Source organism: Maylandia zebra, linkage group LG3, assembly GCF_041146795.1.
Source record: "Maylandia zebra isolate NMK-2024a linkage group LG3, Mzebra_GT3a, whole genome shotgun sequence".
Taxonomy (NCBI): Eukaryota; Metazoa; Chordata; class Actinopteri; order Cichliformes; family Cichlidae; genus Maylandia; species Maylandia zebra.
The window spans coordinates 41,929,009-41,953,231 of NC_135169.1; the positions used below are offsets into that span (position 1 = coordinate 41,929,009).

Consider the following 24,223-nt stretch of genomic DNA (forward strand, 5'->3'; position numbering starts at 1 on the left):
TCACTGGGCAAAAGTCTGATCGATAAAAAGTTGTCTTGCTGAACCAGCCACCCTCTGTACTCCACGAGGAGTTCATTAAAAGCTGACAAATTAGCTACATTAGCTTCACAAAAATGTGAAGGGTAAGATGGGAACTCCCCACTGACTACAACACTGTCACTGACTAACACTTTTAAGAGGAAACTAGATTTGATTCTTCTGCACTGGTTTTTATATTGTTTTGTCTATTTTCATATTATACATATCCGTATATAAAGAGAGAGGGAGCAGAGCTTTGTGTTATATTAATGGTATTATGACTTTATTGTTACCAATGGTTTCACATTAAAGTGTTTGGGGTGCTGCTAATGTTTGCCTTACGTGCTGTATTAACTTCATAACATATAAAACAGTAATCCAGACACGGTTGTACTAAGTAAATACAACTAACTGCTTATTTACAGTAAGTCCAACTGAAAAAATAATCATTAATTCCCATGAAGAATTAAGAGAAAAAATTTTAATTTACAAAAGTGGATCTTTTTTGTTAAAAAAAAGCAAAAATGCAAGTGTAAAAGAGACTGTAGGAGATCTTTACAGCTTGTGACGTATGAGGCTCACAGTACTCCGTTGTGATTTATGGACAACATGAACTAAATATCCCTCTAGCTTAGGTGAAGGATGTGTTCCTCTATAATTTATCATGGCTCCAGTGACAAAAACCTGTGGGGTTTTTCTCTTTAAGCCGCAGGTGATTTTTAAGAAAGTGATGACATTTGAAGTGGAGGTGATTTATGGTAGTGAAATTGAGATTACAGCGTCACAAAAAAAAGCATTTTTGACATTTAGTAAATCTTATCTCAGTTTACAGTAAGCTGTGAACTGAATTATTAATGCCTGCCAAAAGACAGGTTTGGGTGCTTAAATTTTACTCTTAAGTTAAGAAACTTTGGCTCCCTTTTTTAATATAGTTTTTGCGCTTACTTGGTTTCCCTACCCTCTTCAAATTCCTTAGAAATTTCATATAAAATACACTCAACAAGGCATTAAATCTCAGTGCTTAGTTTTTGTTAGATCTGTCAAACTTGATATTTGACCATGTAGTAAACCACTTCAGCGTTAATTTAGTGTTTCACAACTCTGCTGCCTTAACTGTGACGACTACCAGATGATCTGCTTTCCCACTCAGTGTTTCCATGAACAGCACTGTTCACTCAACACACGTATCAAACAGCAACCCCTGAATAAGCAACACTTAAAAATGAATTCCATCAGCCTTACCGTGACATCGTGTATTTCAAGCTAGAGTTTTGGGTATGTCCAGAAAAAGTAGAGGAGAATACCTGGAGAGCTTTGAAACTTAGCACTACTAACATGGTCATGACAGGAGATAAAGAGAGCTAGCACTACAAAAAGTCAAACGACTCTTATCCAGGGGAATACCAGGAGGTTCATTTTTTAACATGTTCAAAAATCCCAAATTTTCTGAGTAAATTACTTCAGCGATGATTCGGCCTTACTCACGGTTTCCAGTGAAACGTGCTGGTGACACCACTCAAAGTTATAAACATGAAAAAACTGGGAACACTTGGGGGAGTGAAACATGCTTCTGAGGAAAGATAAGAGATGTTGTTAGGTGTAGGTTTAAAAAGTTCACACAGACTGTGGTTGTTTTTGGTGTTGTAGACTAGCAGCGACCTTTTATCTGCACATCTAATTGATTTCTGATGAAAACTCTTTGATGTGCAAGTGCAGGAAAAGTTATCGAGAATCGGGCTGTGTTTGACTATCCCAGTGGATTTAGCAGGAAACACCCGGGAAATTCTTTGCCTCCCTGGAAGCACATCAGACAATAGCCAGTTCATCGTGCCTTGCCCCCATCAAAGTTTGGCTTCACCTTATAGAATCCAATGCATGTCCTATCAAGTTCAGTAATCCAAATCTCTTACTATCTGTCATCTCACCCACATTCTTACCCTTCTCCCCTCACCCCCCCCACAACCAGTGTCTCGCCAGTGTGTGTGCCTTGAACTAGATTTTATGCCTTACAACATGCAACCAGGTGAGTCTCCAGGCTATGCAGGGTTTGTGCTTCCTTTTCAATTTGGGTTCACACTGTAATTCAGGACCAAACTGCCCTTAAAAATAACAATGAAACATTGACATTAAAGTCGATTTCTTTATGAATAAACTTATTTATTTCTTTTCTTTTTCAGTAGCAGAAGTAATCAGTTACATAGACCAGCCTTCATGTTCACGTTCATAAATGGATGGATGTTAGGAGTAACATATTTTTTTCACAATAACTACTTGAGCGTATGTTTAAAAGGGGAAATTTGTAGATTTCGTGCAGGGGGCGTTTGTGTCCGTTTTACCAGAGAAATTCTTTATGTTTCCTACAAGACGGATTGTAATAACAACAACACTCGTTTAATCCACCAGAGAGAATGGGGGGTAAAAAAGGTTTGAGTTTTATTGTATCTCTCTCCAGTTATAATGAACTGGGGAAAATCACACCAAGTAAATATAGAAGTTCGTGGAAAACTGTGAGGCAGGTTTCTATAGAAAGCCAAGCACTTTGCAATTCGGTAGAAATCTTAATAGCTGGAGGACAATTTTAAGTGGGTGGAACACGTCGAAGTGATGATTGCGTAACTTTCGCTCTTAGTCACAGTGACGTGTCAGTGTTTGAACAGAAGAGGGCGCCCTGTATCCACAGTTTACCCAGACAAACACAGAAGGCACAATGTGAAGCAAAGAGAATCAGTGCCCTTACTTATATTAGACTATGCTTAAGGCCACTAATAAAAACTTCTATCATCATTGATGATCTCAAACAACAATATAAAACGTTTCATTGAGGATGAAAGGGGGGCAGCTTATCTAAGCATAATAGCAGTATAGAGTCTATTGTATTCATACAGAGCCAAATTAATTCCAAATTAAAACTAATTACTCAGCTCCTCCCGAGGAAGTGGAAGTTGCAGCATGCAATGGAGAAATCAAATAAATCTGGAGGATGACAGACAGTGGGGTGTATCCTTTTACCAGCTAGAGAAAGTGTTCAGTAGAACATCAAAAAGCATTAAGGCAGTACAGAAAACTGCATAGACAGGCCATTGCCACTCCCAGGGCATTAAAGACGGGTGCACTTTGACGTAGGTGATGTGACTCAGTCTTTGTAGCAAAAGTGAGAGGATGTCACTCCCAGTTTGTAGCATACTCCTTCTGCAGGGTTGTGTCCAAAGAAAGGGTTGTGGGGTGGGGCGGCCCCCAGAGTAGACTGCTGTTAGCACCACTGCATGAGAGCACGGATAGCATCATGCACTCATTGTCTTTACTGAGGTCAAAGTTAGTTATGTGTTAGTTTATTGACAATATATTTTGTTGTATTATTTCAGATAACGCTAACCATCAGCATGTACCTAATTAAAATAATCTCCAGCTACACTAACATTTTATATATATACATATATATGTGAATTGTAAGTGTAGCTGAGCACAATGCTATTAATAAAGTAGGGTTATGACTTTTACACAGGTAAAACGTTTAAAAATGCCAATATTTTTTCATGATCAAATGCAAATCTTGATTTTGCACATCTCTGCTGAAGTGCACCATTTAAAAAAATAATAAATAGACACATCCCTGTTGTTCAGGGAGCTTGGCAACCTAGCCACAGGGTAGCATTATGATTTTTCTACATGCACAGTTGTAAATAGAGATAGATAAAAGTGAAATCAGGAGATGAAATCACAAAACTCCCAAAGAGGACTTCTGGTTGAGTTTTTTCCCACCTTGTCTGTCTCTGGGATCAGAACACTTTGTTAAAGACCTGGAGTGCACTCTGACGCACAGTTATACGTGACTTAATGACACTTTTTTATGCTGGTACGCGAATGTACCGAACAATACATTTCTGCTTAAAAATGCTTGAAAAGTAGGCTACACCTCTTTATCACACTCTCAAATCCGTAAAAGCAGAATCAGTGTTTCAGATAAGAGAGAACCTCTTTTATTTAAATGTCCCTGAGGTTACCCGCTCCACCTGCCAAAGTATCTTTGGGGAAGATATTAAACCCCGAGACGCTCTCTAAAGCGTTCACTGGAGTGTCAGTGTGTATGATTGTCAGATAGAAAAGCAGAAAAGCCCAGAAAAAAGTACTTTTCTGAATGTGTGTCAATGAGTCAGCGAGGCACGTTGTATAAAGTGCTTTGAGTGCTTGAGTAGAATTTAAAAAAAAAAGCGCTATATAAGGCCCTGTCCATTTATCATTTATCATCCGACATCTTGGGTCTGCCACTATCTTTGCTATTTAACCTTCCTCTCGTGTTAGCTTTCTGTTATCATCTCTTATGTTAGCGGGTCGGTTTTGACCCGTGAATTAAATCAGCTATAAAATATACTAAAAACAATAAGTTATCATCCAATTTGTTTCTCATCTCTTGGTTACCTTGTTAGGCTTCCTTATCCATGAAAATGTTGGTTTTAATACTTTTGGTGTGGGCCTCTGGGTCTTTTTTTGTCACTATACCCCTCGATTTCAATTAAAAAAAAATTGTAAAATTAACCTCAAGAGAATCATATTAATAAATAAAAGGTTTCTGTGTTACCTGAGTATTACTGAGGGGTATAGGACACATCTCTTAAATAAATCTGTTTTATTGATTTTTTTTATTTTAAGATTAATAACTAAAATGACATCGATGGTGTTACGGGTCAATTTCGACCCATAGACATTTACATCAAGAAAAGACAAAAAAAGTTTGTTTTTTTTCAGCAGTAGACCTTTAATATAAACTGAAAAAAAGAAAAAGTCCTCTCCTCCTTTGTTTTGGTTATAGCCGTGGGTAATTGTGGGCTTTTTATCACTTCCCAATGATACAGCTTCACCTCAGTTTCCTTTGTGAAGTTCTTGTCCAAGGTCATATCTGGTAAAAAATAAAATAAAATAAAATATCACAGCTGATATTGTGATCCTGCAGTCCAGTGGTCATATGGAGGACCACACATTTTCATTGTTTCTTCTCAGGGGTGCCACTCGCAGCTTTGACTGTGAAAATCTGTACATTCCAGGCATAGTTGGTTTTTGCATCACAGGCTTCCCAGATTTTTCTGCCGTTTTTCCCTGGCTTACTGGGTATATATTGCCGGAAGGGGCATTTTCCTCAAAAAGTGGACAAGACATTCATCCACTGTCACTGGCCCTGGGATGAACATCAGTGGAAGAAGCTGCACCCATCTCTCCCAGACATCCCTGATGGGAGCAAGTTTGCCAGACCTCGGTCTGGTCTCTCTGTTGTCAAATCTGAGGACTCTTGAATCAAAATGATATCAAATGTGTGAAGTGACATCGTTGCCCAGAAAATGTTTCTGCCTGTCGATGCATCCCATAGACGATCAGTGGCCTCATTGCAGCATCTGTACACTCCAGCAAGAACAATGAAAGCATCCAGGTATTCCTCATCATGTCGCCATTGACTTTTTTTCCTTCAAGGTTTATCATAGTAATGATGATTCTTTCTAGTGACAATGGCATAAATATCTCAAAACATCTCTTGATGTCACTGACTTTGGTCAGAGCAAACCTTGTGATTCCAGGGGTCATTTTGATGACATTTGCAGCAGCTGCCCTGCCATGTACATCATGAGGTACTGAGCTCCAAAAGATCTTACCATTTTTGGACTTGAATCTTTCAGCAGGAGTAGCTTCAGCACCAGCGACCTCCACCTCTGATCAGATGTGTCTGTGTCTTCTGGATGATAGTCCACATTGTCTTCCTCCTTAGAAACCTGCCCATCTGAATCGCTATGCTGCTCTGTGTACTCTCCTTCATTTTCACCAAAAATATGATCCAGAACTTAGCTCACTGTGAATCTTCTTCTCATTTTTTGTATGCTGCAAATTGTAAATGTGCACTCTGGAAGTCAAATGGCCACTCAAATAGTGAATTCACCTCACATGCCCGTGTTTATTTTGTTTTGTTTTTGTGCAGGTATACTGCAAAAAACATGCAAAATAAGAATCCCCTAAAGCTCATATGATTAGGAGAGGCGCTTGCTGTAAGTGTTTTAGCTGACAGTGCACTTATGATTTCAGTTTTGGCTTTAATTATTGCTTTATACTCATAATATTATACCTGGGTCGAAACCGACCCTAACAACACAAAGGTCATAATTTCAACTAGGGCATTTTATAATTTAGTGAAAATAATTTTTTTTATTTTATTTTGTAGAAATAGAGGTTCCTGACAAAGTCAAAAAGCCTTGATACAATAAACAAATGTATGTGATTTTTTTATGCATTTGAAATTTAAAATGGGTCGGTGCCGACCCTAACACGAGAGGAGGGTTAAGTATATGGTGCTTTAATCAACACAACATTGTAACTCCACAAATTACCAGGCATGGGTAGCAATGGAAAAATTTAGAAACTTTAATCATCTTTAATCAGCTCAGACTGCATGCCAATGTACTTACATTACAGTGTCATTGTCTTAGTGCTTAATAGCAGTCCTATTACGTCTTTAAAATATGGATAGAGACAGTCTGGCATCACTGCCAAGAAAGTCATGCATGCCAGGACTGCTTTTCCAGAGGCAGCAGAACTGGTTATCAAGAAAGTGTTTCACAATTTTAAAATTAGCACCGTAGAAGTCCAGAGTTTGAAACATTACATGACTTTAATTCTCTAATGTGGAACTTAAAGTTGCCATGACTCCATATAGTTTACTTCATCAGATAAGTTGATGTAATGGCGAGAAATAGAGTATTATTTTTACAACAACAACAAAAGACATCAAACACACTATTGCATATTTGAAGCATCTTTATTCGTTTTTATTATATACTTTGTGTTTTTACATAAAGAGACATATTTCTTTTACACATATAGTTTATATGGTTAATTTGTATCTGTATATATGTACACCTTAAATAAATCTTACATTAACACCAAGAAAATAAAACATTTACAGTGCAAGAATGTTCATTAGTGGTCAACTTTCATGGTCGCTTACCCTGGTAAACCACAATCACTTCCAAGCTCATGTGCTAAGTCGCTTCTATGTTTTTTTTCTCTTCTTTCTTTTTTGGTTTATTTTTTCTTGTTCTTCTCCCCATTCATGCTCTCAGTCAAAAAAGAAAAAGACATAAAATTTGGAAATTTGCTGACTTGATGGGAGGGGCTTTGGAGGAATGGAACAAATGAAATGACCAGAGTATGCACATGTACCACATGACCGACCAAACTCAGATTACCTGTAAACACGTTGAGGGTAGTTGAGACATTTTAGGAAATTTGCTTGTTTGCTTTGTTGCTTATAGTTAGACAAGAAGAAACAGCCACATGTAACTAAGTTTCCTTAATTTTAGGCTTTTTTTTACATATTTTTGTTGAGATTAAACAGATGAGAAAACATGTTACGAAACACTTGGAGAAACTGCAGCGTGATTCGCTGAAAGCTGCTGCAGCTCTTGAAACGCAGAAGCTAATTGCTTATAAACCAGCCCTGTAATGCCAGGTGTATAATATTTGATACGTGAGTTTTTATGAGTTTTTGAGACCTCTACATCATCAGTGTGAATTTTATTCCTCTGAAAAACTTACAAATTGCACAACTATGCCAGATGTAGCAAAACAAACATGCAAATTAAAACTCATATATGCAAACTGATATTTTAATTTATTATTTTTCTTCATTTTCAGAAGGTTCAATAAGCACTCCAGCTTCAAAAAGACAGAATTTTCTGGAATTTATTTAATGGTTCAGGCTAGTTTGACCTTTTTAAAAAGTCTAAACTCTGTTTCTATTCTTAAGCAATAAAAGTAATTAGGATGAAGTAATTTTCTTGTCTTGCCTTCTGTTTTTCTTATTCGGCCTGAGCTGAATTAGGTCAAGCTAGACAAAAAGTTGTAGCAGTTTGAGATAACTTGCTCACACCCACAAACCTTTGATACCTAATTAGCAGAAAAAAATGATATGATGACATGATATCTCTATCCAAGGTTGTCCAAACACTCAAATACGCAGTGGAATTTGTAGAATAGAGTCACATTTCAATAACACAAATGGGTGAGGCCTATAGATAAATCTTTCAGCAATCACACTTATTAGCAAAGTGTTGGATTTTTAAATTTTTTTTACCTGCTCCGGCCGTCTTCTCATCTAACTCTCCGCAAGAAGCTAAATCTCCCACAATGTCAAACTATTCTTTTAAAGAAAAGGTGGTTGAAGAAACTTGAGGTGTGATCACATTAACCCGAGTGCGTGGGAGCTCTGAGGAATGGGTTTTAATGGTGAGTGTGCGCAGGATAATTTCAGAAAGTACATGAGTCATCGCAGAGGCCATAAACCGACTGTTTGAATGCGGCTGCTAGAAATGCTCAAAGAAATATAACATGTGAGAACGCGCCAAGCACAGCGGTTTATCGTGAGCACGGTCTGGACAGGCACTAGAGTTTTGTTTGCCCTGTGCATCTGTAACTTTAAATGGCAACATCGCTCACGTCTACATTTGTTTAATCAGAGGAGGCAATGTGGTATTTAAAGCCCTCGTTTTCTGAACTGAAGAGACACATTTTTAATCTGATGTTTAGCCTTAAAATGAATTCTTATGTTGTTTCTGTAATATTATGATAATAAAGGGCCGCCAGCTTTTTCCATCCACTATTGCAAAGAAATAAATACCTATTAAAAAAATCAAACACGTTTGTTATTTACAAAGTAAAACCAATGAGTTCCTAGTGTTTGTCTCTGAATGGGTGCATAAAAGTGAACGTCTATTCTAAGCTCCGCTGTACAGTCAGTGGGTAACCAGCCCGAACGCCTCGCATGCATTTCCCCGCACACATTCAGAGAATCTATTTACTACTATTTTACAGTTAACTCCTACTAAGCTGCTGTACAGAGGCTGTGTTGAGGTAAAGCAGGTGTTCCTGGCCAGCTCTAACAGGAAGGGGTTCGTTTTAGGAGAAATGGTCGCCCACTTTATGAAGTGGGGCTTTTTCTTTTTTTTCTTTTTTTGTATGTTTTTTATGTCTGGACAGGACAGCGAGGGAGGGCAGGGCACTGACGCATGATGGAGGGGTGTCTTTCAACACGACACACACTATATTGCTGTTGAGTCGATGATTTCCACATTCTATGCTTAAAGAGAGTTCGTGATTATGATTTATTTTCCCAGTATAAAACACAGATTGGGGTATATATTTATATATATATTTTTTTGCAGTTAGTTGCAAAACACGGGTAGTATGACCTCTATGAATCGTCATCGTGTCGTGACTTTAAATGCAGATTGCACACATGCACACAAAAGCACCTTTGATTAGAAAAGAAATTGCACAAGTTTGATAGATATCGTCGACCGTACAATGTTGACATTTTCTACATAGAGACTGAGCACTCGTTTGCATTAAGAAGTTATGAAGCATGTCTGGAAAGTATACATTTCGGTATACAACTTCTTAAATGTTGATTGGTATAATTCACCTCCAGGTGGCTTTTTTTTTTTGTTTCCTTTTTTTCCCTACATGCAGTTGACTCCTTGAAACTTCTACCCCAGGAGCTTAACTAGCCGGTGATTTGAGCCCAGTTCTACTGTGAACAAAGCACTACACACTGACTAATCTAAATCAATCATGACGCTTTAACACAGTAAAGTTATTTTCAAATGTATTATCTTGACATTGACTTTGTTTATGGATCTTTAATGAGCCTAAGTATTCATGCTTTTGTTTTTGCCCCCTTAACCAGTACAAGATATTGAAGGCTAGCATATGTAGCTAACTTTCATTTAGGCTTTTCTTTTGTTTGTTCTTGCCTTTGTCCATCGGTGCACGTGAAATGGAAATCTCTTTACAATCCTAATGTTTGCTCAATGGGTGAAGAAAAAAAGGAGCAGATTGTCATGCTACAGTTTATCTAATGCTACTAATGAATTAAAAAATAATAATTTAAAAGAAAAAAGGACTCATTCAGTGGTGAAAAATGATACCCTGACAGGGGGCGAGGAGAAGCTTCAACTCTGAGCACAGACAAGTTTGCAAGAAAGAAATAAGAAAATAGAAGTTCATCTGTCCTTCGCTGCGCTCCTTGCTGCTCAGGCGCGAAGCTCAAAAGAGAGTCGTCCCCATCGACCATTAAACAACATGTTTCGAAGAACACATTCATCCGCACGCTGCGCTGTTTCTCTCATTCATTAGTTCGTCCACATCACGATTCACTCACGACGTCTCAGTCAGTTCAACCAGTATGTGCTTTCAAATGTGATCACAAATTTGAGCTCAGCCGTATTTGTTGTTAAGAGTTTTAAACAGTGCATCTCACGTTTGTTTGTTTCTCCCCCCGAACTTCACAGGAGGTCATTCTTCTCAACCTACCTTCATTTCTCGTCTAGTTAAACTAATGGCATGCATAATACTTCTATATTTGGCATAAACCCATAACCCACCCACCCAAACCCTCTACCCTACTCACCTGCCAGTGAAAATAACAACATATTTAAAATCCACTCTTGTTAAGCCTATGTTAAACCAGCCAAGCCGTAGTCTTGTCCCTTAATGGTTTAAGCGCTCCCCACCACCACCTGCTCACTGAAAATAAAGGGAGATCCCACAGTTTTCATTCATCTCTTGTACAGTTCTTCTTATTTGTCTTTTGTTCTCGGTGTAAAGGATCGCAAAGGGTCGGGTGAGACGGACAGCAGACAAATAGGATGGTTATGGTGGTGAGGGTGACGGAGGGATGTAGGTCCCTGAAAGGTCCTTAAATAGTCACCGGGCAGCTAATGACCTTGTTCTCTAGCATGACACTGACCACCAGGAAGACGAAGTACAACATGAACATGATGAAGCCGAGCAGCTTGCTCATGCGCCACTTGCAGGCGGCGATGGAGATGATGACGAAGAGGAGCATGAGGAAGAGGAGCACGATTGCACAGAAGAGGCCGTTGGAGCTGACTTGCACCGGTCTCAAGCCTTTGAATAGGGACCAGAGGAGCCAGGGGAGCGGCAGTCTGCAAGTACACAAGCACACGATATGTTACAGGCTGACCACGTGAGCTGCTGAGAGCCGATAACAGCATGAAGATGCGCGTCTATGTCCTGGATAAACTGACCCTTTAAATGATATATGCCTGTTTATAATTTAGTCTTTTTTCCGTCAAAGCTGCTTAACAAATATGCACGTGGTCGCCACATCTAACGCGGTACATTTGCTTTACTATCTTGTTGCTATTAGAAGAAATGATACAGGTTTAGCCACGAAACCGAACCTAATCTTGTGTAAAGACTTTGGAAATCAAAATTGCGCTGCAAAAATGTCATTACAGCCTGAAAGCCATCTTACTCCGGCCCATAGAGCCAGTAATAGTTTACTTATGATGCTACAGTAATTCAAGGCTTTGAGAGGAGTCATCGTCAGAGCAAAAAGTACTGCTTTCTCTGTGCTTCTCCTAAACATCACATACGGATCCTTACCCAGATCATGCTTGGATAACATACCCAACAGTAATGTCAAAGATGTTGGAGCCTACAGAGCTGGATACAGCCATATCACCCAGCCCCTTGCGTGCCACAATAACACTGGTGATGAGGTCAGGGATAGAGGTTCCAGCTGCTAATATAGTCAGTCCCATAATCTCCTCTGTAATCCCAATGGTCTCTCCAACCTGCAAAAAAGAAAAAAAAAAAAAAAGAAAGCTAAGCTTTAGGGTAAATAAAAACTAATCTTTGTTCTGGCTATTTTTAATTTCCTTGTGCTTAGAAGCTGAAGGAGGTGATAAAAGTATCTCTGACAATCTTTGTTTTAAACAAGACAGCTGTAATTATGCGTGAGTGGATGGGAATGGAGGGTTATTATAAATGTCAAGAACGAGAAATGAAGGAAAATATATTTTGTAAGGATTATTCTTATATCATTAGGCTTTTGGGCTGCTGTTATGATCACATAACATCAGTTCTTTTTACAGAGTCTTGTGTACCTGATGAGCCCACCACACCATTAGGTAGGAGAATCCTGCAATCCAGCAGATGGCACCCAGGAATGTAATGGGGAAGAACTTCTTTGATGACTGGAAAATAAAAAAAGAAGGATTGAGCAGCACACGTACACACAGACACACGCACACGGCATTCTTGTTCAGGAGAATTTAGTCGCATACCGTTTTCCTGACGTCAGGCAGCGTTAGCCACAGGGGAAGGACAATAGGCATGATCAGGAGGTAGGTGAAGCGCTTGCGGCAAGATTCAGGCCAGGACAGGCTCAGAGGCTGGTCCTCTTCTTCTTCATCCTCAGCCTGAGAGCAGAAAAAAGGGAAGGAGATACTGGTCAAAATGTATCATTTTGAAAACAATATCAGGTGAACAAGAGGGAATAACTGAAAAATAAAAACATTGGAAGTGTCCCTTTTAGCTTCATATACTCACTACCCACAGAGGCAGGGATCAGTTTGACAACACCGCTGTTATGAAGGAATTCAGAAGTCAGCAGAGATTAATCGCAGGAACTGGATGTGTGCTACCATGACTTTAAAGGGGAGCCATTCTGCTCATTTCCATGTCTCTCTTTTCATTTTGGGAATTTACCAGGGTAGTTTTGCATGACTCGTAGCTGAAAATAATATGTCTTATACTGGACCATGTTGCAACCACATCGGATCATCCTCTGTCTGAAACGAGCAGTGTGATCTCCCGGAAAGCCCACTTTCTTTTTCTTCTGATTGGCTGCCCCTCATAAACCGGCTTCGTTTGATACAGAGCAACACTCAGAGATTTGATTCAAAATATAAAGTAGAAAACAGTCTGAAGAGTGGGCACTTGGCCTCATTATTTGAAACTTTGGCCATTGCAAGAGTATGACATAAATTTAAAAAAACAAACACATAACAGGTCTACTTTAAGAGAGAGGTGGCTGTGATTTCTGAGACTCCACTGAACCTGAAGGGCTGAGTGTCAGCAGTCATCGGGGGCTCATCACTGCTGACTGGTGATGTTGGCTGCATCAGCAGATCCTTAGGGTGTGACTGGACGTGCTGCTGGAATGCCAAGTGAGACAAAAGTTGATGGCACCCTGCGATTCGCATGAAATCAGATTCCAGGAAAGATGACTAAATCATCATTTTATCTACCTTCTTACAGGCTGTCACTTAAACATCCAGGTAATAGTTAAATAGTACAACAACTAAGCTTTTTCTATTCAGAAAGATCCCGAGGTCCCTTAGCAACTAATTATAGAAGATGATAAGGAGCCAAGGGGACTTGCAGAGAACAAGTCCATGCACGCAGGCCAGACTAGAACATGTGAGTGATCTAAAATTCATCCCCTGCCCTTTTGAGAATAAATAGGTATAAAAACATGAAGTGAAGGGGTGCAGAAGATACACTGGGCAGAAAAACAAAGTAAAACAGATGCTGATAACAGATGTGATACGCTGGGTAGTAATTTTCTCAAGGAAATCATTTCAGGCCTTAACAAATTTAATCAGATCAGCTAAACAAGGCCACAGTGAAGCAGAAATCTTTAAAGATGGTTGCTGCACGAATCATGAATCATATGGCGCTTATCCTGCTGTGACAGCGACTGCTGTTGAGTATTGCCTGGTAACCTTGGTAATCAGAGCTGCCAAACAAAAGGGCTTGCATCACTTATGTTCAGCATTCTGATTTCTCCTCCTCTCCATATCCAGATGGCTGCATTGTTGTCTTTTAAAAGCTCTAAAAAGCAAAACAAAAACACCCGAAGCTTTGCAAAGATCAATTCTGGACCAAATCCACTGCTTTTAAAAGATGCAAAGATTGTTATTTTGGCTCACTGCAGAATCCAAAAACGCAGCAAAAGCTTCTTCTTATGTTCAATCACAATATTGACAGTCCACTCCACACGGTTTTGCTCTGCAGCTCTTTCATGGGCATGTTGACTGCATGCAGACTACTGTTTCTGGATGACACTGCTCACCATGAATCCAGCATTTGACTATTTATGATTTGCTTTAGTTACTTTCTATGCTAAAGTACCCCATTGAGCTGGTGCTCCCTGGTCTAACTTGGTTCCTAAATGCCAGCCCCTTGGGGGCCTTTCCTGCCCTGTGGTGGCTCAGTTGGTAACACTGCCAACTCTGTGCTTAAAGGCACTGACTTTTATCAGACACCACAGAGCTGCGAGGGGAGGCGTGACATTTGCTTTTTTTTTTTTCCTTTCTTCCTGGAGGGAAGCATTTGCTCTGGTACCCGGTGTGAGGCAACAAAGCTACAATAGTTGAAATGGTCAAAAAAGTGCAGAACAGCTGCAGCAAGGCTGGAAATGCAAATGGTGCGTTTGCATTAGTTTAACCAGAAGAAGGAAAACACTGCTGATCTGACAGGTTCGCCTCCATGGGCATCTCCAGTTAATAAATAATGCAAGTACAATAATGGAAAAAAACACAGAGGAATTTGGTCTTCAAGTAAAATAATATCTCAGCCACAGAGTCGACAGATTATTGTTATTTTCATCAGCAGTGAATTCTGGGATCACACCTCTCTAGGCTTTTTATGTGCATGCACAGAAAGCCAGAGCAGGGATTGTTGCCAACAGATACGACATCCGTCAAATCACATACAGTATTAAAAAAAGAGTAGCTGGGGTGAAGACAGGTTGCAAAGCAGCTTGCAACTGCAACTGCAGGCAGGCTAAAGCAGCCTAAACTGCACGCCATATAGGTTATTGGGGTGTTTACGTGGATATCAGCTTCGCCGTGGGTGTGGGTCGATGTTGAAATCAGCTGATCTGAGGTGAAACGTCTAAATTTGTTGTTTTGGTTTAGGTTTTTGGGTTCAGAGTGTTCCATTGTGAGTGTTGCATTATTTTCTTGATTCAACTTTGAGTATCCAGGAATTGACAAAATGCAGCCATCTGTTTAAAACTAAGATGCTATGTGTAATTCACAAAGAAAGCCTCAAACACACACTGTGATTTGAAACTTCACACATTTCCATTCACTATTTGCCTGTCTGACAGCAGTGTCTCATTCTTCACATGAAACATTCATCTTCATAGATGCCCTAACAGCTGCAATGGCATGAATATTTTTTTTGTCCCCCACACGCACACACACAGGCTCCATCTGGATATAAAATTCTCATCCTATTTAGGAAAAGAAAAAGCAAGCAAATCTTCAAACTGAATGGTACTTCCACCCAGGAACTCCTGAACACTGTTTTTTTTTTTCCACATCGCTTTAGTTGTGATAGAAGACGTAGGATGAGTCATGAGATCCCGTGGTTATGATTTTCTTTAGCTTTCCCGAATGTTATTTAAATAATTGATTACAGGAGCTTTATAAATATTCAAAATGTATGCTACTGAAAGCAGAAAAATCTAGAACATGTTGTTGCAGATAGACAATTGAGTGAGACATAGCTTTAATGTCACCATCAAAATTAGAACCAGATGCAGATTTTAAAATGAAAAATCTGCTGCTCAGAGAAAAATTACAGCACATGACTACTTTTCTTGGCTTGATTCTCAAGGGTTTAGACAGTAAGTCGTGCAAAACTCTGCTGCAAATTTTAATTTGACCTTAACTATCTCCTTATTCCCCAGTCTTGGTTGCCAAGACATCCAGGAGGAATTGAACAATTAGCGTGATGGGGCCTCTGGCGGCAATATGAAGGTGTGAGCTGTTTCCAGCTACTTCCTGGCTGACACAGGCAGGTGCACTGTGCAGGATCTAAAAATAACAGCATGTAGGAATCAAGAATGCCAATAAGCATCCAGGTCTTTCAAAGTTTGTGAATCATCACCTGAAAAAAAGGTGTTTTTAAACTCCATCTACCTGCTGTTCTGCTTCCTGCCAAACATTAATCACAAGAATATCATTTTTTTAGCATCATATCAGGTTATGATGTTATGATGTCTGTGTTTAGGAGAGGAAAATGTCAGGATCTTGAGACCATGCACTGATTTCTATAACAGAATCATGCCTGTTTTTAATGAAGTGTTTCCTGAGGATCCAAACCCATGAGATGCTCTGTAAGATGCTCTTTTTATACCCAATCGTGCTACCGAGCCGTTGCCATTTAAACTAAATAGTTTCATGTATTAGTTTTGTTTTAATTTAGTATTAGTATTTAAACTAATCAATTTAAAAATGTTTCTTCCGCTGTGGTAACGCTCACTTTTCCAGTTTTTTGCTCCATCAAATTCAAAATGAGATAATATTTTTCATTAAACTGTAAAATGTGTTAAACATTTGATATGTTTTATATGTCCTATTGTGAATAAAATGTTGATCTCTGAGATTGGTAAATTATTACGTTATGTTTTATTTACATTTTCCAGTATTAGCTTTGTACAGTATTATTTGTGCTTTTAATCAAGTAGGACTTCATAGTATTGTGGACACCACTGTATGCAAAGCTGCTTCACATATTACACTTTATACAATATCAGATATATACATATATTTATATAATGAACTTTATGTACATTTCATACTAAATAACCTAAATTAAACTATACACTCTCTCAAATACAAAACTACCGCTGATGCACCAACACTTCTGTTGTATTTTTAATAATGTAAGTCCAGAATTTAAAAAGGAAAAAAAAAACAAAAACATGTTACTTCTTAGATTTTAAACTTTTCACGTGCCAGTGTTTTTTGTTTCATATTTATCTACCTTGTCTTTAAATTTTACACACAGCACGATGTTAGTAAAACTGTAATTTCGTCATGCTTATACATGCAATTTTCTTCAATATGAAAGACTTTTACAAATCTCTATGATATGAGATAAACTGGATAAAGGACTGGAAGCTTGAGGCAAGAAAAAATGCTTCTGAAAGAAAGCAGTCTGAGCCTGCATAATTGTTAACAGAATAAAAACTCTCTCCATATCATGCATTAATTGTAAAGGATAATAAAGGATAACTGGAGCTAATTTGTTCATGTGACGTTTGTGAGAATATCAACAAAATCGTTCCCATTTTTTCCCCCTTTTCCCCCCCAATTGCATATATATTTATGAAGAATGATTAGCCAAACCACTGATTATTACAACCAAAGCACTTTGGCTAATGCATGTCCTCCAGTTGGAGGAAACATTACAGTAATTAAAGACCACAAGCAACATCAGTTGAATGTCTCCTTGTAGTAAGTCGTCTGCCCAAAGAGACTTACAAGCTGTGTGATTTCCATCAAGCTTAGAGTTAAATATATTAGCACACAGTTCCTGTTATGTTTTCCTTTTTTCCACTATTGTTCACCCAGCTGAAACTGGCTGAACATTAGTTGGAACATTAGCAGGCTTTTGGGATTACTCTTGTTGATAGCAATTTAAAAGTTGAAAATCCAGCAGGATGACCGACACCCTCGCCTCCTCTGTCTGTTCTCCTCTCAGTGTACATATTTTGATTGGCTGCCCGGTTGCCCCAGGACCGTCTGCTGGCTTGGCGGGTTGCTGCATCCCGCCGTCGTCGTTAATGCCAGCGATTCTGGTTCAGGTGCCGTTATGAGACTCGCTGAGCCTGGCCACACGTCAAAGACCGAGTGTGTGTTTGTGTTGACGTACGTGTGCGAGTGTGTTTGTTTCGAGCATCCAGTGGCGGGGAGCAGCAGGTGAGTGAGGAGTGTGATTACAGAACTCAGAGGGAGGAGGCGGGTCTTTGGCAGGTCTGGCTGAAGATGGAGGAACTCGCCCGAGTGCATGCTGGGAAATTATCAGCAGTAGTGACCTGTGCCATAGTTGGTGCAACCTTTGCATCAATCACACTCAAGGTGGAACACAGACACAGATGAGAGGCATAAAATATTCATAAATGCCTCTCTTACTTTGATGTTTGTCTCACAGTTTCGTTGCCTTCTCACCCAGTTAGGTGGACAGGCGACGAACTGGTATAAATAGATTTTCCACATACTGCGATTTGTGAGTGCCCTTTCATTTCTTACCGTCTCCCCCTCTTGCCCTGCTGTTCCATTCATAGGTGGGGTCACCTCCACTTCCACACTGGAGCTGTTAGGAAGGTTCTTATCTGCAGGAAAAATAATGAATTAATATAATAATAATAATAATAATGAATTTGTTTTTGACAACTCTGAAAGACAAAGTGTTCGTTTTTATGGTCTGAAGAAAAGTGGACAAATCATTTCTGCATAGCAATTCTATCCAGGTAAAATGATTCAGCTCCTTTTTTAATTATTAGGGAATCCTCACATTGTGGTAAATAAAGTAAGTAAAGTTGTTTATATAGCCCTTTTTCTTAGACATAAAAGTCACAAAGTGCTGTAAAACAACTACAACACATTTATAATATCATAGAGAACCCTGTTAAAATAGAACAAAAATAAATGAAACGCATAAAGAACAACAGAAAATGTCAGCAGAAGGCCTGATTAAACAGAAAACTGTTGTTTAGTTAAGTAAATTATGAGGTGTGATCAAAATGTTCTACGACTGCACCTGTAAAAATAACAAAAACCTGTTTTTCCAGATTTGACTGAAACTCCCTCAAAGACACACCTAATGTTCCTGCTCTGTTTAGATTGCTCTCTAGAAGCACCATTCCCAACATGCACGTATGCTTCTGTATCACCTGAACTTCATGACCTGATCTGCCACCACTTGACATGAACATTGCAACATTTTCAATGGAAGAGTTATCGGGTCTCTCAGTCTTAGCTACAGACTCTGTCTTCATAGCCACAGTTTCTCATATTGAAATTTAGAACGCTGTAACACTACAGTTGATATTTTCTCTTCATGCAAGCAGTGAAGTTGCAAATGCTCATGTGCAAGTGGTGTGAATGCATCCTCCAGGGAAGTTTCCATGTACTAGTGCAGAGCTGCACAAGAAGCTGTCCATGAAGGGGGCAGCAGTCGTTTCTGCTTTTTATGCCCAAAAAGTTGTTGAACTTTTAATAACACCTTTTTATTCCAGGTCGTCTTTTTGCCAAATAACTAACCTTTATTTCAATCAAGTAACCGACTTAGCATTTCAGTACCAACATCTGTTTCAACCCTTATTTGCTTCTTTCAGATTTCTGTTTTGTAGTCAGAAGAAAAACACATTTATGGAACTGCTGGAAAGTTAGACCTAAATGTCATATATTTATTTAAAAAAAATGTTGTAACAACAGAAATAATGGCAAAAAGTACATCAAGGCACCCCCATGTGTGTGAACATACATGTGCATGTCTGAGGCTAACACTATCTCACCTTATCAAATGCTAGTGGCTGCTTTAAATCCATTTCAATTGAGGCCCGACTTACTTAACTTACCCTTATTAAAATACAAAGAGCCGAAAGCCATGTAATCAGATGATTAAACTATAATTGCTGTGGAAATTGCTTTAATCCAAGTATGGTTGTGATACAATTAGCAGATTCTCAGACAGATAATGTGCCTCGATACCACTTTGGTCCACCACATGACCTCCCTCCCTACCTTGCTCGCTCAGATGTGACAATATTACAACTAAAAATGTGATACCTGGACTGAGTCACAGTAAATATTCTTTTGCAACAACCTAAAAAGTGAAGTTAGCTGTGGTGACCACCAGTCGATCAAGAGGGTAATATGTTAATGTGGTGCGGTTAGCATAATTTTGCCTTGTTGATCATCAGCTATGTCTCGCTTTGATTCTCCTGCTTTGCCTCCATTGTGGCCATGAAAGTGTTTCCTCTGGCCCCCTGTTTGTTCCTTGGTCCAGCGCTCTTTGAAGTGAAAAACACATAAATTATTCTTGGCAGTGACTGTGATTGATTAAATACTGCTTGAAGACAACACTTGCAATCAATTTGGCTGCTCTTGATCATGTCGTGTTTGTTTAACAACAGATGATCGTTTCAGTAGGGAATCTAATAACTAACGCACATGAGCTCGGTTATTCTAGCGATACCCGCTTCTCCTTGAAGGTCGTGAGAGGCCAAAGCTGATCAGCGATCAGTGGACAGTGCAGACCTATTCATCGCTATGTTTTTCCATCAAGGCATGCCTTTACTGCACTGAGAGCATGTTTGGGATCAAAGTCATTCTGAATAATTGTTCCACATGGAATTTCATGGTGGATTAATATTCTTTTTTGTTCAAAATTCTATAAATTTTGACAAGATCCCCAACACCACTGACTGAAATGGAACTCCAAACCATGACAGAGCCTCCACCGTGTTTTACAGCCAGCCGTTACACTCCCTGTCGTAGCTTTCTCTTGAAATCCTGACCAGTTGCCACAGATGTTGAGTCCAGTTCTTGAGTAGTTTTGCTTATCTCAGCCTTTTCTCATCATTTCCCTTCCTTAAGTATGGCTTTTTGACAGCCACCCTTCCACTTACGCCATTTCTGATAAGGCTTCAGTGAACAGTAGACAGGTCAATTGATTTTTCCCATTTCTTTAAGACATAACTTTCAAATACTGTTGATCTGCGGCTGATGGTATTTGTAGGCCTTTCACTTCGTTTGTCCTCCATCTGCCCAGGTTTCGCAAATTCTTTTAAAGGACACGCTTTCCACCATGTTCAGATATATCAAGTTTAAGCTAACAGCTCTTTGCAATTCACCTTGATGGTGCAAAAATAAAATTTTATTGCTGTAACACTGTTATCTTTGGCATTTTAGTAGATTCTGTTAGAGAAAAAGGGAATAAATCATGTGTTTTTGTGACAGGTTGTTAGTAACAAAGTATCTAAAGATGTAAAATTGTTTCTTTGTCTTATGTGTAGACACAATACTAGTTCATCGCTTGAGTTAAGATCCTGATTCATGGGATCCTTTGGAAATGGTCTTCCAAGGTCTTCCTTGGAAAGGAAAGGTCTTCCAAAGAAAAGAGACATTTTGGGAAATATCAGACCGACACCACTCAGCCAGTGTAGCTGTGTATGTGTAACATAAAGACTGACATTTTTTTATTGTACGGACAATTTTGAGCCAGAAAATAAACAAAGGTATTTCCTATGATTTCATACTACTGCAATAAGATCTAAAGGATATTAAAGTTTTATTTACCTGAACGACTCGCTACTCCATTGGCCTTTTCACTATCCTCCACTTGGCATTTCTTTTTAGCAATCTTGTGCAGAATAGAAGCCTTCTCTCGAAATTTACCTGCAAAGAGGAAACGAAAAGAGAAAACACAACACTGGTCAAATTCGGACCAAAGCGCCGCGTACCGTACCATCCACAAAGCCTTTCGGCCTCGTCCCAGTCAGCGCTCCTTCGTTGTCACCTTCGACCCCAGATGGGTCGCGTTTCAAAAGCACAGAACAAACAGGGTGGCGGCTTTACACAAAACTGCAGTTGCAAGAACACATAGTCAATATGACATAGCATATCATATACTGATGATCCTGCAATGTCCTGGTCCTTGGCGGAGGCGAAGCAGAGAGAATCTCTTGTGAAAAGATCTGCCTTCTGGAGCTCAGATTAAGTCCTGGTCTTGTTCGGTTCTCATTTCAGATCAAAAAGTCACAAGAGATGCCAGAGGCTAGCAGGGAACTTAAAAGCAAACAAAAGTTCGGGACGGCATGTCACAAATCACAAATTTAAAGATTCAAGAGGCTGTGTTCAAATTTTTAATCCAGGAAGCAACTAATTTGATCATTATCACAGCTAATCTCTTACTCCAAGACAAAAAAATTATCATAACTATAAATGTAGAGAATTTGAACAGATGTTTCTAAAACTGCTGGTACGTATTAGTTTGTAGATAACATTAATTGATTCTGTGAAACCATTTTGTAATGGTGTGATGCAGTGGACTGGATTGAAGCCTTGACCTTGTGGCTCATATAATTTGTGTGCATTCTTGATATTGTAAATAATGGCTCATCCAAGGCAATTTTAATCACTAGCAATAACTGAGGAGCAATAGAGTTTTGATAAAATCCCTACAGCCTGAAATCCCCCCAAAAGACCACAAATATAGCCTAGAAACAAGGAGAAATACGATTCCAGCACCAAGTTGTGCAGCTTCCAGGTCAGAGTTCAGCAGTAGTGGTTGCTCTCAGTATTTATTTATTTATTTATTTTTTTTTACACCAGCCTGTAATATAAGAGACTTTATCCTATGCAGCACGTACTTTCTGTGCGCATCATTAATCGTTGTGCTGTCGTGCATCCGTGCTTAATTTAACTGTGCGTGTCAATCCTTCCCTTTTCTCCTGCCTCATCCAAATCACCCGGCTGCAATCAATGCAAAAGATTTTTTTTGTTTCATTTTACAAATGCATGGCTGATTCGTCAGTGCTTGACACAGTGATGCGTCAATACGAATACTCCGCCCAGCCATGTGAACGCTGTCTGTGACCTTCTGGCAAAATCATTAACCACCCTAAGTCACCGTCGGCCGCCTTCGTGCCTCCTCTGTCTCACTCTACATTTCTCTATCACCTCGGATTTTCTCACTCATTCGTCTTTGGCAAACACCATCTTTCTCTCACTTTGTCTTTTTGTTGTTTGGCAACGCTCAGCCCCTCCCTGCCCTTCCTCCACACACATGCGCACAAATACACACACATACACTCCCGACTTTCACAAGACAGAATCACACATTCCTCTGTCTTGACGACACTCACCTTAGGCGGTCATTGTCAGTTAGTTGTCTTAGCGAGTGTGTGTTTGTGCGCGTTTATTCATGGATAAGTGGGTGTTTATTTATGGATGGGGGAGTCTGAGATCATCATCTTGTTACTTGGGCATAAAACTGACAGGGTTGTGCTTTCTGCTGTAGGTATGCAAAAGAAATGCTAAAAAAAACAAAACACTGGCGTCATGTTTCAGATCTAACTTTGAACATACTTTGATAAAGACCTGTGAAAGCAAAGAGCCGTTACTACAGAAGCTGCAAGAAGAAGGAAGTTTATCATTTTAGATACATAATCCACAGAATCTGAGATCACCTCAGCAAGTTAGCTTTAGCAGGAATCTAGCTATTTATTTCTCTCAGTTATCACTGGTATTGTAACAAAGTATAAAGAAACTTGTTTAGGTGTTCTGATTCTTTATTTATTTAATTGTTTGTTTGTTTTAACGAATGTGCAAATTAAAGCAATTAAGTGGATCAGATAATTGGTTAATTATTCGAATGAGCAATCAGTTACCATATACCGTTGTGTCTTTTGTTGTCTGATGACATCACACCATTTCTTTTGCCTTTCCACTCCTTGAAGTATGTTGCATGTACTAGTAGAAGGCTTTCAATCCTCAGGCTGTGTAAGTGTGCATGTTAAGCTCAGTTAGTGATATGGCAAAGGTGGCAGGATTTATCTTGTGGGAAGATGTGTTTTAATTAGTGTCATGGTTATAATTTTTAGATATTGAAAAAGCACCTCCAGGCCTCAGTCACACAGGCGTAGAGACCAGTCAGTGACCCCACGGCAACCTCTGGTCACTTCAGAAAATGTGTATTCCCCAAGTTGCAGGAAAGCGGTTGTTGGAGGTTGGTGGCTGTCGCCACTCAAAAACAGGGAGCTGAAAACAAAAAAAACCTTCTCATGATTGGCTTGGTCAGAATCAGACTGGCGCAGTCGCTCACAGTTTGTGTGGAAGACGTCGACTTGTCTGCAAAAACTTGACATTTACTCTCAAAGCTGCAAATAAACCGAAAATGAAAAACATTCACCTTCAAAGTAAAAGCTTTGCCTTAAAACGTCAACCACAAACAATTTCAAAAGGCGACTTTGCATCACATTTTTCAGTTTCACTACAGCTTAGCAAGTAGTTTGCAAGTATCTGCAGGCAGTTTGGCGTCTTCCATGGAAACTTCTTCTCACCCTGGAAACCTACTAGCAACCAAAGCAATCACAAAGACGTTTTTGGTGTAGCATAGCAAATCTCTTTGCAATCAGTTTCACACCCGCTGGTTGTGGAATACACACTTTTTTCTAGTGACTGGTGGTTTACAGAGTTTCAATTAAGATCTCTAGACCTGCTCCAATGTGGTTTTGTGAATCAATTTCACAGGAAATACATAATTTACCCTTGCAACTAGTGGATGCCACAAGGTTGTTGAAAGGTCTCTAGGCCTGAGTGATTGAGGTCTAAGCTCAACTAGTTACAAAGGTGGCGAGGCGATGTTGAGGAGGAGGAATATGCAAGTGCTACAGCTCTGAAGCGGAAAGATTTTAGTTAGCTGTGATGAGGAAAATTAACAAGCTTGTTGTCACCATGAACTCACCATGAGGTAAAGTTAGTATACTCAGAGGTTAAACTGGACAACATAACCAGCTTACTAGAGATTACTATAAAGTTAAATCTGGTAAGAT

At 39.3% G+C, this 24,223-nt stretch overlaps 1 protein-coding gene across 7 annotated transcripts in view; it reads right to left on the reverse strand.

The window, feature by feature from the left end:
* Positions 1-6,792: 6,792 nt before the first annotated feature.
* LOC101473428 (sodium/potassium/calcium exchanger 2) overlaps positions 6,793-24,223 on the reverse strand; it is a 50,946-nt gene continuing 33,515 nt past the window's right edge. For all 7 annotated transcript variants that reach the window (XM_004554397.5, XM_076881876.1, XM_004554398.5 and 4 more), the window contains 6 exons: positions 20,967-21,065; positions 17,913-17,995; positions 12,147-12,281; positions 11,967-12,056; positions 11,488-11,654; positions 6,793-11,000 (listed from right to left, as the gene is read on the reverse strand). In XM_004554397.5, coding sequence (XP_004554454.1) covers positions 10,751-11,000; positions 11,488-11,654; positions 11,967-12,056; positions 12,147-12,281; positions 17,913-17,995; positions 20,967-21,065 — 824 coding nt within the window. In that variant the 3' untranslated portion in view covers positions 6,793-10,750. The remainder of the gene's footprint in view (positions 11,001-11,487; positions 11,655-11,966; positions 12,057-12,146; positions 12,282-17,912; positions 17,996-20,966; positions 21,066-24,223) is intronic.